General features: G+C 51.0%; 1 protein-coding gene across 4 annotated transcripts in view; it reads right to left on the bottom strand.

Annotated features, from left to right (window-relative positions):
* CLN3 (CLN3 lysosomal/endosomal transmembrane protein, battenin) overlaps positions 1-14,442 on the bottom strand; it is a 76,688-nt gene that overhangs the window by 46,249 nt on the left and 15,997 nt on the right. For all 4 annotated transcript variants that reach the window (XM_029607067.1, XM_029607066.1, XM_029607069.1 and 1 more), the window contains 3 exons: positions 7,693-7,789; positions 6,133-6,246; positions 5,904-5,983 (listed from right to left, as the gene is read on the bottom strand). In XM_029607067.1, the coding sequence (XP_029462927.1) occupies positions 5,904-5,983; positions 6,133-6,246; positions 7,693-7,789 (291 nt within the window). The remainder of the gene's footprint in view (positions 1-5,903; positions 5,984-6,132; positions 6,247-7,692; positions 7,790-14,442) is intronic.

The raw sequence follows: 14,442 nt of genomic DNA, 5'->3' as shown, positions 1-14,442 counted from the left end.
GCCTCAAATATTCTCCAGACCCACACATACGCTAGGGTTGTATGCACACGGAGTAAGGTGGCAATTACTTCCACCGAATATCTTTGCTTCATCAGGTGAACCCTCTCAAAGGCCAGACTGTAAGACAGAATCGAGTTGGATCCTCATGAAGGACCAGTCCCTGCTGTAGCAGGTCCCTGTGCAGTGGGAGGCACAGCGGGGCCTCCACCAGGAGTCTCCACATGTCCACATACCATGGATGCCTGAGCCAATCTGGAGCTACTAGTAGGACTAATCCCCTGTGGTGCTCAATTCTGCAAATGACCCTACTCAGCAGGGGCCATGAAGGGAAGGCATAAAGCAACTCCTCTTCCGGCCAGGTCTGAACGAGAGCATCGATCCCCAGGGGACCACTGATCTCTTCTGCAACTGAAGAATTGGGGGAACCTTCAAGTTGTGAGATGCGGCCAACAGGTCAATGGATGGGAGACCCCAGCGATCTACTACCAGCTGAAAGGCTTTGGCTGACAACGCCCACTCTCCTGGATCCAGACTCTCCCTGCTTAGAAAGTCTGCTCTGATGTTGTCTTTTCCTACGATGTGGAAGGCTGAGATCATCTGTAGATGTATTTCTGCCTATTCCATAAGGAGGTCTATCTCCTGTGGCATCTGCTGCCTCTTGGTTCCTCCCTGGCGGTTGATGTAGGCTACCGTCATTGCGTTGTCCAACATTTCGCGGACCGCTTGACCCTGGAGTATGTGGTTAAATTGCAGACATGCCCATCTGACTGCCCGGGCTTCCAGGTGGTTTATGTTCCAGAGGCCTCTTCCTTGGTCCAACGTACCTGGACCATCAGCTCCTGACAGTAGAGCTCATGAGGACCAGCCAGTTCGGAGAGGACAGGGGTACACCCCTGCCCAGATGAGCTTCCTGCAGCCACCACTGGAGTGGAGAGCATACTTCCATTGGTAAGTGGAGGAGAATTGAATAGTCTTGAGACTGCAGTTCCAACGTGACAGCAGGGATCATTGAAGAGGTCACATGTATGCCCTCACCCACAGCACTACTTCCAGGGTTGCACCATCAAACCGAGAACTTGAAGATAGCTCCACACTATTGGGCATTTTGTGCTCATCAAACAATGCACTTGGGACATCAACTTCCTTATCCACGTAGTCGGAAGAAAGACTTTGCCCTGTTTGGTGCTGAATCAGACTACCAGATATTCCAAGGACTGGGAGGGTTTGAGACTGCTTTTATCCAGGTCTATGACCCAACTGAGTTCCTGAAGTAAGGAGGTCATCCTGTTGGTCTCCCAGAGATTCTCTTCCATGGATTCTGCCTGGATCAACTAGTCATCCAAGTATAATGCACCAGGATTCCCTCTTTTCTCAACTCTGCCACTATGACCACCATAATCTTGGAAAATGTTCTGGGGGCGGTGGCCAGGCCAAAGGGCAGCGCCTGAAACTTTTAAGGGCGACCCAGTACTACAAAACATAGGAAACAATGTTTTTGATGGATTGAAATATGTAGGTATACCTCAGATAGGTCTAGGGATAGGTTAAGAACTCTCCCGATTGTACAGCCATTATCATGGAACATAGGGTTTCCATGCGGAAATGAATCACTCATAGATATCTTGAGGTCCAGGTTGGGGCGAAAGGAACCTTCCTTCTTAGGTACAATGAAATAGATGGAATAACGCCCCATATTTTCCTGGGGCGCAGGTACTGGGATTATTGCTCTCATCCTGAGGAGCCTCAACAGGGTAGTCTCCACTGCCTGCTTCTTGTGCTGGGAGTGGCAAGAAGATATCATGAATATGTCCCGAGGAGTGCTGCAAAATTTCAGCGCATATCCTTCTCGTATAACCTCCAGTGTCTGAAGTGATCTCAACCCACCATTGGTAGAAGAGGGACAGTCGATCCCTATCTCCTCATTGAAGGGTTCAGGACAAACCTGAACCCTCTCTTGGGCTGTCGGTTCCGAACGGATGGAGACCTCCCAATGGACCGAGACCTCTAAAATGTCGTGTTTCTGTAGGGGCGAAAGCGCTGGGAGCCCTTGGATCAACCCCTCATAGGCAAGGGGCACTGTAACTTCTTCCTCTTATCTTCTGGGGAACTGGAGATTCACCCCATTTACGGGCCAGCTTTCCCAATTTACTTCCAAAAAGGAGTGATCCTTTAAAGGGCATCTTTGTGAGATTTGTCTTGGAGGTTGTGTCTGCTGATCAATTCTGCAGTCATAGATGTTTTCTGGTCGCCACCACTGAGGCCACTCCTCTGGCCGAGGTACAGACTAGGTCCAAGCCCACATCAGCTAAAATGTCGGCGGCAAGTTCCACAACCGCTCTGGATTTTGCTCCCGAGTCATCCACTTCCCGAGAGAGGAGCAGGCACGAACGAGCTACCAGGGTACAAGAAGCTATTGCTATAGTGTCAAAGGCCTGTTTTAAGGATGGACTATCTATCATGCATATCCTTTAAGGCCGCTCCTCCTTCCACTGGGATAGTTGTTCACTTAGAGATGGCACAGACCAGCACATCCACTTTAGGGAAATGCAAACGTTCTCTCGCTGCCGGGTCCAGTGGTTATAGAGCTTCTAACACTCATCCACCTTTAAAACTTGCTTCTGGGGCATCCCATTCCAGGTCAATCAACTCCTGGATGGCTTCCAGTACTGAAAAGTAGAAAGAGGCTTTCCGTAGGGAAATCATTCTTCTTTGGTTCTGTCATAGAGTCTTCCCCAGGGACTCCCAGCATCTTCAGGGTCTAGGAAACCAGAGCCAGCAAGTCATCTCTATGGAAAAACCAAACCATGGTCCAATACGGTTCTAAACCAGGGGGAATTTCCCCATCTTCTAAGGAATATGTATCCTCCTCTTCGTCCATGCTGTCCAGGTCTCTACCAAGGATATCTCTGGTGAGGTGAGCCATGCCTCGAGGTCTGCCGATAGGACTGGGAGAGGGAGGGTTACTGCTGAGCTTCTGTCCAGACAGGGGCACGTGAGGTAGCAGACTGCGCCTGTACGAAGGCTTGAAGGCCTTGAAAAAATTCCACCCAAGAGAAGTGATATGTGTGCCTGAGTCTGAGACCAACAAGGACACTATGACTGATTCAGAAACCTCTGCTGCCTTGGCCTGCTAGCAGTTCTGGCCATGGGAACCTTAAATGCCCTATTGACCCTAATTTGGAGAAATTCCAGGAGACATCGGGTCAGCAGCAGGAGCTGTCAAAAACGTATGATGAAGGGTCCTAGGGTCACAAAAAAGCAGAAGGAAAAGATCAGAATCTCACAGGCTAATGTTTCAACTACGGGGGCACCAATGAAACCAGAGTCTTGGAAACCTCCCTGGGGGTGAAAAACTGACAGGACAAAGGACTAACAGAAGATTGATATAAATAGCAGGCAAGTGGGCCTCAATTTGAGAGGGGGATCAGGATAACTTAGGTTTAATTCACCTTGTTTTAACATGAGAAACTGTGTACATGATACTCCCATAGGTTCATGCAACTTAGGGATTATTGTATGTTTTACCTATAAAAAGCAGCACTCACTGACATTCAAAGAGAGACAGAGTAGTGCTTCTCCTGGGCATCTAGACAGAGAGAACTGCTGTGACTCTTTACATCCCAAGGGTACCTGCATTGCTTATTGATATGCAATAAAAAATTGATATTTGTTTCTACTTAATTTGGTATGGTATCCTTGTGTTTAAGTGTGTTTGGCGCTTAACAGAAGGCAGCCAGGTCCATGCCTAGCCCAGAAGGTAATGGGGTAGGTGTGGCTGAATTTCCCTCTCCCGTGGATGACCCAGTCCCAGGATTACTCAGATACGGGACACTTCCAGTTAAGGCTGTGGCTGACCCATCCTCTAAATGGGAGGAGCCGGGCTTAGCAAAGTCCGGGGAGGCAAACTCTCCCTGGGCTTCCTCACAGTGCTGACATAAGCAAGAATCCAGGTCAGACTGTGCAGCCCTAATATCACAAGCAGCGCAGAGAGAAAGGCACTTATGTTTCTTTGCCGCCGGAGCCATTGGCGATGGTAACCTCTTGTTCAGTCGGCTCGCGCTTAAAATTTTATGCGCACAGATTTTGGGCGCCTACACGGGCTGCGGCAAGGCGCATGCGCAGCCTGTGTGCCCGACTTTACTTGAATTGTGTGCTTAGTAAGTTGTGCTCTTATGTAAGTGCGCGATGTTATGCGCACAGCACGTGCGCAGAGCTGACACTCACTGTGTGTGCCAACGCTTTATGGAGGGCACAAAGACGCGTGCAAAATGGCGCCGCCGCAGCCTATCACACAATGAGCCAACAAAGCTTAAAGCGAGGCGTAGCCCACCGAGGGTCCGCTCGGACGCCCACTCCCCCTTACCCCAACGGGTTCGGAAACTACGTCGGTACGGCACGCCAAATGAGACTGGAGGAAGTCTTCCCAAAAGCCCTCCAAGGGGCCGATGCAATAATGCGCCCACTTTATTAATGCAACCCTGACGCATGCATTTGCATGTGATGAGCGCTATTAGATTCACTCCGCGTTGGACTCGTGTTGTAAAGGCGCTAATCCCCTTATTGCTCCCACCCTCAGTAAGTTGGCTCTGGTACATCCCAGGAGTCTGGACTGATCCAGGTACGTACAGGGAAAAGCAAAATTAGTTTCTTACCTGATAATTTTCGTTCCTGTAGTACAACGGATCTGTCCAGAGCCCTGCCCTATAGTTGTGTGCACTTAAGTAACAGAGAGTCCGCTCGTATAAAGTTTTTTTTTTGTCTGGTTATTTACCATGCATTCTTGCTTGTTCTATTGGTTCTGCGAATTCTATTCCCGGTTGGGGTTTTCATTGTACTTTATGTTAGTTAGCTGTTGAACTGGGTTTTATTCCATTCTGCTTTGACATTACATAAGACTGAGAGACTGTGGGTAGCACCTTGCTATATATGGCAGGGTTGTTTTGAAAAACTTCTCTGTCTCCATCTGCTGGAGGTGTCTGGACTGATCCGGGTACGTACAGGGAATCCTCTTTTTTTTTTTTTTTTAATTTACCTGGGCTCAGTGTTTACCAGCTAGTACAGAGATGGTCTCTGGCTGTGGGTAGAGAGGGCTTTGGCCTTCACCTCTGCACTTGGCTTCCTGCACCCGTTTCAGCAGCAAAATCCATGCCAGGAACCAGCTACCGGACCAAGGCATGCATGAGGGATTTCGGAAAATCACCTCAGGAATTCTCAACTGGGGGAGGGACCTTTATGTATCACCGCAGAAGAGCGAGAGTCAATCTTTTCTCCAATTTAAGAGTTGAATTTTTTTCTTCCAAAAAGTACACCGATCCCCATAGGGAAAGCATTTCCTCTATCTATCACCCGTTGCTCCTGAGTCCATCTGGCTACACCCTAGGAAATTACCTGCATAAAATAGCTTGGCTGAAAACGACTGTCCTTTCTGCTCTGGAAGGCTTTCATGGCACACTTACTTTTAGTCAGCTTAAAAAACAGGGCTGTGTTTAGATCGGGGGAGTAAATCAGTGCATGCACTTGATATTGTTAGAAGTATGCGCACTATTCAATCTCCTCTCGGCCGTCTGCACAAACAGTATGTATTGTATGCAACTGCTTTTAGCACATATACTTCACAGCTGCCTGTTTTCAAAGAAGAAAAATGCAGGCTAATTACCCCTTTTAAAAAAAAAAAACTAACTGCAACACATGTAGGACAAAAGTGCCTCCATGGATCACAAATAGCGCCGGCTATTCAGAATTGCCCCCATAGAGCATCTCCTGCACCTGAGGGCAGTCTCAGCAGTCACTGTTCTCCTTGGCATCCAGAACGGTCTCAGGGACCCAGTGACTCTCTGGGACCAGGGACCGCTGCAGCACATGGAGGAGCTCCCAGTACATAAGTGGGTGAGGAGGGTCCTTACTTGTACGGGACAAGGTGCAGGAAGAAGGGAGCCGTGAATTTGATCAGCAGCGTGGGCAAGATGTCAGCTAACAAAATTGCCTGCAAGGGGAGACAGAAAAAGGGAGGAGGATAAACTCAGACACTCTGCAGTAACCTGGCCAGTAACCTGTGGCTGCGGCTCATTTCCTCTGAGGAGGACAAGCCTTGCTTCCCTCTACCCACCCCTCCCCCCTCCCCGGAGGACTCACCGCAGTGGAGAGGGCGTTGCAGTCGTAACGACTGGTGTTGGAGCTAGGCGGCGGCGAAGACGTCGGTGGAGGGGAGGAAGAGCTCTCAGAGACGCTTGCAGTGAAGACCTCAAGCTGAAACAAAAATCAAAATAAAGCAGGAGAGAGAGAGAACGAGAGAGAAGGGCCATGAATTACAGAGAGGAGGAAGAGAGCTCTGCCTTTCTCTTTTCTACGCTCCTCCCCTGCTCATGCTTCCCCCCCCCCTTGTTCCCTTCTACACCTCAACTCCTCTCCATCCCAAACATCCCCTTTTATGTCTCCCTCACACCCCCTTTCACCCCTTTTCTGTTCCCACTTCTTCATCCCTAATCCTCCCTGCACCACCTCTCCCCTCCTCCTCTTTCCTTTTCTCACCACCCCCTCTACTCTTTCTGTGGTGCCTGCTCTCCCTCCCCACAGTGCTTTTTTGTCATTCTCTCCCTCCCTCCATAATTTCTGCTCCCTCTTCCATGATGCTCTGCATTGGTCATTCCCACGGTCCCTGCTCTCCCTCCCACACTGCATTATGACAGCAATTTTTAAAGGAGATTTCCCCAGGTAATATTTATCTGTGGAATAAACCTCTTTAAAAACTGACATCCCCCCCGCCCCCCAATCCAGAGACAAGCCTATGCGCTGTCCTCAACGTCCATACTTTTTCCTGCAGGGAAAACGGGCAACGCAGGGACAGGGATATGGGAAAACCGGGGAAGCACGGGTGAGAATTTCATTTTGAAATCCCCGTGCCTGCTTTACCCCGTGTACAGTGCGCCTGCAAAGCAAGTGGTAAAGTCTTCCCATGGCATAGGCCCACCACCAGATTTTCAAAGGAAACCGCCAAAGAAAGTTTCCCTTCGCTAAGTGGTTTACATGCCTGCAGGCAGTTTGAAAGCTCTCGCCCCCATCCCTCCCCTCATGATGTCTTGCAACACTTGCCCCCTGCAGCTCCTGCTCCCCTGATGCCTTGAGTCGCCCATCCCTGTGGTCCTCTCTGTTTTCCCTTCCCAGGATGCTTTGTTACTCTTTCATTCCCCTCCGTCTCTGAGCTCTCCTACCATGATGTTTCTCATCACCTACTCGTACGTTTTCTAGTCTGTCCTCCCACGATACTTTGCATCATTCACCCCTGCAGTGCCTGCTCTGCTCTCCCACAGTGCTCTGGGGCATTCTTTTCTAGGGTCCCTGACTCTTCTGCTTTGTGTCACTTGCGCTCCTTTTCCCTTCTAAACACCCATGATGTGTCTCACCACTCGGCCTCTCGGTCTCCGTTAACATTCCCATGATGTTTTACATCATTCACCCACCACCCCAGGATGCTTTGCATCACTCATCCCTCAATGCGCCTACTCCCTCTCCTATAATACTTTGCCCGACTTACACTAATCATCCTGCTTTCCCCACCCAAGAAACCTGCAGTCCCATCTAGAAACCACAGTGAAACTTTGCATCATTTGGCAACACCCCTCCATCCATTCCCCCCCCCCCCCCCCAACCTCGAGTCCCTGGTGCCCGCCTCCTAAAATGTTTTAAGTCACTCACCCCTGTGGTCTTGTTTTGGGCTTCCTGGCCCCTGAGGATATCATGGGCCGCACTCAGCATCACTACGTAAGCAAAGTTATTACACAGCCCCAGGAGCCTGTGGAGAATTAAGCCAAGAAGCTCAGAAGAGAAGTGTTTTACATGTGCGTCTGTATCTTCATCTGTTCTTTGTGTGTGTGTATTTTGTAAATTTTTCGCTATCTCATAAAATGTTTACTATATTATAAGACGCTATGATAGTATTTTATTAGATATAAGATGCACATGTAGTTCCATTGTATTTTTGCATTTGTTTTTCATAAGCATTTATATACAATATATACATGTTGACAGGTGTGTGTAATTTTTTTCGGAAGACTTTAGCCTTTGTTTTTTGCCTTTTTGGTTGGGTTCTCTAGGGTAGATTGGACAATGATGCATCCCCAGAACATTCCCTTGCTAACAGCTGTGCCAAACACTGCTGACCTCCCTTTGCCTCCCCTTCTCTATAGTAGTGAGAGAGACAAGGGGGAGACCGATAGGAGCCTAGAGTGAGAAGAAAGGAAACCTAAGAGAAAGGATGAGATGAGAAAGAAAGACAGAGGAATCCCATGGCATAAGAAATGGACACTGGTGAGGGAGGAGCAGCTAGAGAGGAACATCATAGGGGGGGGGGTGGAGAATGCTGAGGAAGATGGGCAGAGAGGGAAGGAGGCTATGGAGAAACAGAGGAGTGTGTAAGGGGAAGAGGAAGAGATAGAGAGATAAAGAGTAATCTAACTGTGGGAGCGTTAGGAGGTGATGGGTAGGAGGAAGGAATGGAAAGGAAATGAAAATGATACAAAGGGGGACGGGAGATAGGGAGAACACAGACAGGAAAGAACCTGGAATGAGCAGAAGAGCGGAGAGAAAGAGAAGAGGAGAAAATGAAAGGGGCAGGGAGATGAGAAGTGTAGGGGCATTAGTGTTACCGCGATCGGGGCGCGCGGCGGCGCGAAGCGCGGGAGGAGCCGGGCAGCGCACGGAAGCTGATGGCGCGCTCTATTGACGTCTGCGGCGCGGCCGCAGCGCTGGATGCCGCTTCGCGCGCGATTGCCGGCCTCCCTGCGTGCTAGCAGGGCCAAGTGTCGCGCGACTGGACTGGCCACGCCCCCATCCCGACGTCAGACGCCGACTTGGCGTTTTTGCGCGGGAGATGGGGCTATTTAAACGGCAGTACTTCTCCTGCTTCTTGCTTCGGCCACGTTTGTTCCTGAGAGCATCGCTGTGTGTTTGGCTTGCTGATTGTTCCTGCTTCTGACCGACCTTGGACTGCCTCTGGATTATTCTGCCTGCTGCCTGCCTGTTCGGATCTTCTGGTTTTGGTTCCTGATTGCTCGCTGCCTGCCCCGACCTTGGACTGCCTCTGGATTATTCTGCCTGCTGCCTGCCTGTTCGGATCTTCTGGTTTTGGTTCCTGATTGCTCGCTGCCTGCCCCGACCTTGGACTGCCTCTGGATTATTCTGCCTGCTGCCTGCCTGTTCGGATCTTCTGGTTTTGGTTCCTGATTGCTCGCTGCCTGCCCCGACCTTGGACTGCCTCTGGATTATTCTGCCTGCTGCCTGCCTGTTCGGATCTTCTGGTTTTGGTTCCTGATTGCTCGCTGCCTGCCCCGACCTTGGACTGCCTCTGGATTATTCTGCCTGCTGCCTGCCTGTTCGGATCTTCTGGTTTTGGTTCCTGATTGCTCGCTGCCTGCCCCGACCTTGGACTGCCTCTGGATTATTCTGCCTGCTGCCTGCCTGTTCGGATCTTCTGGTTTTGGTTCCTGATTGCTCGCTGCCTGCCCCGACCTTGGACTGCCTCTGGATTATTCTGCCTGCTGCCTGCCTGTGCGGATCTCCTGTCTTGGGTTCCTGATTGCTCGCTGCCTGCCCCGACCACGGACTGCCGTTGGATTATTCTGTCTACAACCTGCATTGACTCGGACTGCCTACTGATACCCGTGCGCTCCTCCTAAATCCAGTCTTTGACGTCTCCAGGTAAGCGGTCTAAACTGTGGTTCCACTACTATCTGAATACCTGTCGTAACAGTTGGCCGAAGCCATGGAACCAGTGGATCTGACCGCTTTACAAGCCATTCCCGGAATGGCTAATAAAATCCAACAACAACAAGGAGTTTTGGATCAGGTTACAGGGGTCCTAGATCGCTTGGTCGCACGTATGGATGCCTTAGCCCAATTACCCACCGGACTCGGGCCCAGCGCGGCGGCTACTCCAGTTCCTGTCAGGATTCCACCTCCGCCGCGCTTCAATGGCACAGCAACCTTATGTCGAGGTTTTATCAACCAGTGCAGGATGCATTTCTCTCTTCAACCGGCCTCGTTCCCTAACGATAAGACAAAAACTACCTTTCTCCTGTCCCTGTTAGAAGGTCCAGCCTTAGCATGGGCTTCTCCTTTATGGGAACGAGATGATCCCATTCTCAATTCTCTGGATCGATTTCTTAAAGAATTCCGTCTGATCTTTGACGAGCCAGGACGTTCTTCCTCCGCGGCAAATGAGTTACTTCAGATCAAGCAAGGCGCACGGACGGTCGGGGAGTACGCCATTCACTTTCGTACCTTAGCCGCTGAATTGGCATGGGGTGAGGAGAGCCTAACGGCAATTTTCCGTCAAGGGCTGGCAGAAAATATTAAGGATCAATTAGCGGGTAGGGATCCTCCAGAAACTTTGGAGGGCTTAATTCGATTAGCCATTCGATTGGATCTACGCTTCCAGGAGAGGACACGAGAGCGAGCTGCCACCCGAAGACATTTCCGGTTAGCTCCGACCTTTCAACAACCAATGGTCGCCCCCCAGGCTGGGCCAGCATCAGGTGATTCAGACGAACCAATGCAGATTGATAGATTTCGTCTGACTTTCGAGGAACGGAATAGGAGACGTGCAAAGAACCTCTGTTTATATTGTGGGGGAGCGGGGCATTTCCTCAACAAGTGTCCTAACAAACCGGGAAACTCTCGGACCTAGGTCGGGTAGGAGAGGCCTCCCTGGGTCCCACCATTTCCTCTCCACAACTACTATTACCCACAACCATAGCCTTCAACCGTGAACCATTGCACTGTCAGGCCTTCATAGACTCAGGAGCGGCGGGTAATTTCATTCAGGGGTTGCTCGTGCAGAAATATCAAATTCCGGTGGAATCCTTGTCCACTCCCCTGACGGTAACCTCAGTATCAGGGCAAGCCGTGGGTATGCTCATCACCCACATTACCAAACCCTTGATGCTTCACACCGGCGTGCTTCACCAGGAAAGCATTCAATTATTTGTACTACCTTCCTCCGTGAACCAGATAATTCTGGGCTTACCTTGGTTACGTATGCATCAGCCTCGCATTGATTGGGCCTCGCTACAGCTTGCAGAGTGGAGTCCATTCTGTCTTCAACACTGCATCAAGACTCCGCTTACGATTCCACTGCAGTCCACTCGACTTGTTAATGGTATTCCCCTACCCTATCAGGATTTTCAAGACGTCTTCAACAAACAGTATGCGGAAATATTGCCACCTCACCGCAAGTACGACTGCTCCATCGAACTTTTACCTGGAAGAACCCCTCCCAAGGGGCGCATTTACTCTCTTTCGGAACCCGAATCATTGGCCCTACGTCAATATATTGCGGAAAATTTGGAGCGCGGATTTATCAGACCTTCCACTTCTCCGGCCGGCGCCGGATTTTTCTTTGTACAGAAGAAGGATGGGTCATTACGGCCTTGCATTGACTATCGTGGCCTCAACTCAATTACCAGAAAGAATAGGTATCCTATCCCCCTCATTTCAGAATTGTTCGATCGACTTAAAGGGGCGCAAATCTTTACCAAGTTGGACTTACGAGGGGCCTACAATTTGATAAGAATTCGGGAGGGGGACGAGTGGAAAACCGCATTCAATACTCATGATGGTCATTATGAATATTGCGTCATGCCCTTCGGTCTTTGTAATGCCCCTGCGGTATTTCAGGACATGATTAACGACATCTTTCGTGACATTCTGTATTCCCATGTAATTGTTTACCTGGACGATATTTTGATCTTTTCTCCATCACTTTCTCAACATGTGCTCCATGTCCGACAAGTCCTGCACCGTCTTCGGGAGCATAAACTGTTCGCCAAACTAGAGAAATGTGTCTTCCATCAACAACAATTGCCCTTTCTTGGTTACATAGTATCGAACCAAGGACTATCCATGGACCCTGACAAGCTTCATGCCATACTTCACTGGCCTCAACCGGTGGGGTTAAAAGCCTTACAAAGGTTTTTAGGATTTTCTAATTACTACCGGCAGTTTATTCCACATTTCTCATCATTAGTGGCACCCCTCACGGCACTTACCAAGAAGGGAGCTTCTACGGTGCCCTGGCCGGAAGAGGCACGATTGGCCTTTCATCGTTTAAAAACTGAATTCACCACGGATTTATGTCTCCGACGACCGGACCCTGCACGTCCTTTTACCCTCGAGGTAGACGCCTCTGCTGTTGGAGTAGGGGCGGTTCTTCTCCAAAGATCCGCAGAAGAGCAGTGGGTGACGTGTGCCTTCTTTTCTAAAAAATTTACTCCTGCGGAACGAAATTATACCATTGGTGACCGGGAATTATTGGCCATTAAGTTGGCCTTTGAAGAGTGGCGCCACCTTTTGGAGGGGGCCCGTCATGTGGTTACGGTATATACTGACCACAAGAATCTTGAATATCTGGCTACTGCCCAGCGTCTCAACCCGCGCCAAGCCCGGTGGGCACTATTTTTTAGTAGGTTTCATTTTGTTGTCCGCTTCCGTCCTGCTCAGAGGAATATTCGAGCGGACGCCCTCTCTCGGAGCTTTGACTCTCTGGATGACCCAGATCCCCCTCGCTACCTCATCGACCCGGCTCGCATCCAGTTGGCCGCTACCTTTACGGTACCCGTCGGGAAAACAGTCGTTCCCAAGCGGTTGCGCCCAAAGGTTCTTCGGTGGGCCCATTTTTCCCATCTGGCGGGTCATCCGGGGGTTGCACGCACCCAGGAACTCATCTCCCGTCAGTATTGGTGGCCCAACTGGGCTAAGGACGTTAAGAATTTTGTGGACTCCTGTCCTGTTTGTGCGGCTCAGAAAACGCCCCGGCGGAGACCTCTCGGCCTCTTACATCCGCTTCCTCCTCCTCGATGTCCGTGGACCCATATTGCCACCGACTTTATCACTGACCTTCCGCCCTCGGAGGGGAATACGGTCATATGGGTGGTGGTGGACCGTTTTTCCCGGATGGCGCACTTCGTTCCTCTCCCCGGGTTGCCCTCTGCTCCCGAATTGGCTCGCCTATTTTTGTGTCATATTTTTCGTCTCCATGGCCTTCCCCATAGTGTAGTTTCTGATAGAGGTGTTCAGTTCACGGCCCAGTTTTGGACTAACCTCTGTCGCCTCCTCCGGGTACGGCTTGCCTTTTCGTCGGCCTATCATCCGCAGTCCAACGGCCTTACGGAGAGGACTAATCAAGCTGTTAAGGCATTTCTTCGGGCCTACGTGAATCAGCGACAGGATGATTGGGCGTCTCTATTAGTCTGGGCCGAGATCTCCCATAACCACCTGGTCCATCAGGCCACCGGTAGTTCTCCGTTCTTTCTGGTATATGGCCGACATCTGAACTTTCCTTTACCTATTGACGCCTCCTCCAATTGTCCAGCTGTCAACGCTACCGTTACCTCCATGTCCCGTTTATGGGCCGAGACTCATGCCTTGCTGCTTAAGAACGCTGCCGTGATGAAACATCAGGCCGATCGCCTCCGGACTCCGGCTCCTGACCTTCATTGCGGAGATCTGGTCTGGTTAAGTACTCGTCACCTTCGTCTACGCTTACCCTCTGCTAAATTTGCTCCTCGCTTCATTGGACCCTTCCCCGTCCGGAGACGTCTCACCCCGGTCACCTATAGCCTGTGTTTACCCCCCTCCTTGCGGGTCCATAACGCATTCCATATCTCTCTCCTGAAGCCTGCGGTCCTGACCTGGCCGCATCGACCGCGGCGATCCGCTTGTCCGGTTCTTCCTGAGACTGATCAGTATGAGGTACAGGCTATATTGGATTCCAGACGTGTTCGCGGGCGGCTCCAATATCTCATTTCCTGGAAACATTGTGGTCCTGAGGAAAATACCTGGGAGCCCTCCACTAATCTCCAGGCGCCTCGGTTGCTTCGGGCTTTTCATCGTCGCTTTCCCTCTAAGCCTGGCCCCCGGGGGCAGCGGAGGGGGTCTTGCAGCGGGGGTACTGTTACCGCGATCGGGGCGCGCGGCGGCGCGAAGCGCGGGAGGAGCCGGGCAGCGCACGGAAGCTGATGGCGCGCTCTATTGACGTCTGCGGCGCGGCCGCAGCGCTGGATGCCGCTTCGCGCGCGATTGCCGGCCTCCCTGCGTGCTAGCAGGGCCAAGTGTCGCGCGACTGGACTGGCCACGCCCCCATCCCGACGTCAGACGCCGACTTGGCGTTTTTGCGCGGGAGATGGGGCTATTTAAACGGCAGTACTTCTCCTGCTTCTTGCTTCGGCCACGTTTGTTCCTGAGAGCATCGCTGTGTGTTTGGCTTGCTGATTGTTCCTGCTTCTGACCGACCTTGGACTGCCTCTGGATTATTCTGCCTGCTGCCTGCCTGTTCGGATCTTCTGGTTTTGGTTCCTGATTGCTCGCTGCCTGCCCCGACCTTGGACTGCCTCTGGATTATTCTGCCTGCTGCCTGCCTGTTCGGATCTTCTGGTTTTGGTTCCTGATTGC

This window comes from Rhinatrema bivittatum, chromosome 6, assembly GCF_901001135.1.
Source record: "Rhinatrema bivittatum chromosome 6, aRhiBiv1.1, whole genome shotgun sequence".
Lineage (NCBI taxonomy): Eukaryota > Metazoa > Chordata > Amphibia > Gymnophiona > Rhinatrematidae > Rhinatrema > Rhinatrema bivittatum.
Note: the sequence above shows the minus strand (reverse complement) of the source record. Positions and strands in the feature narration are given on the sequence as shown.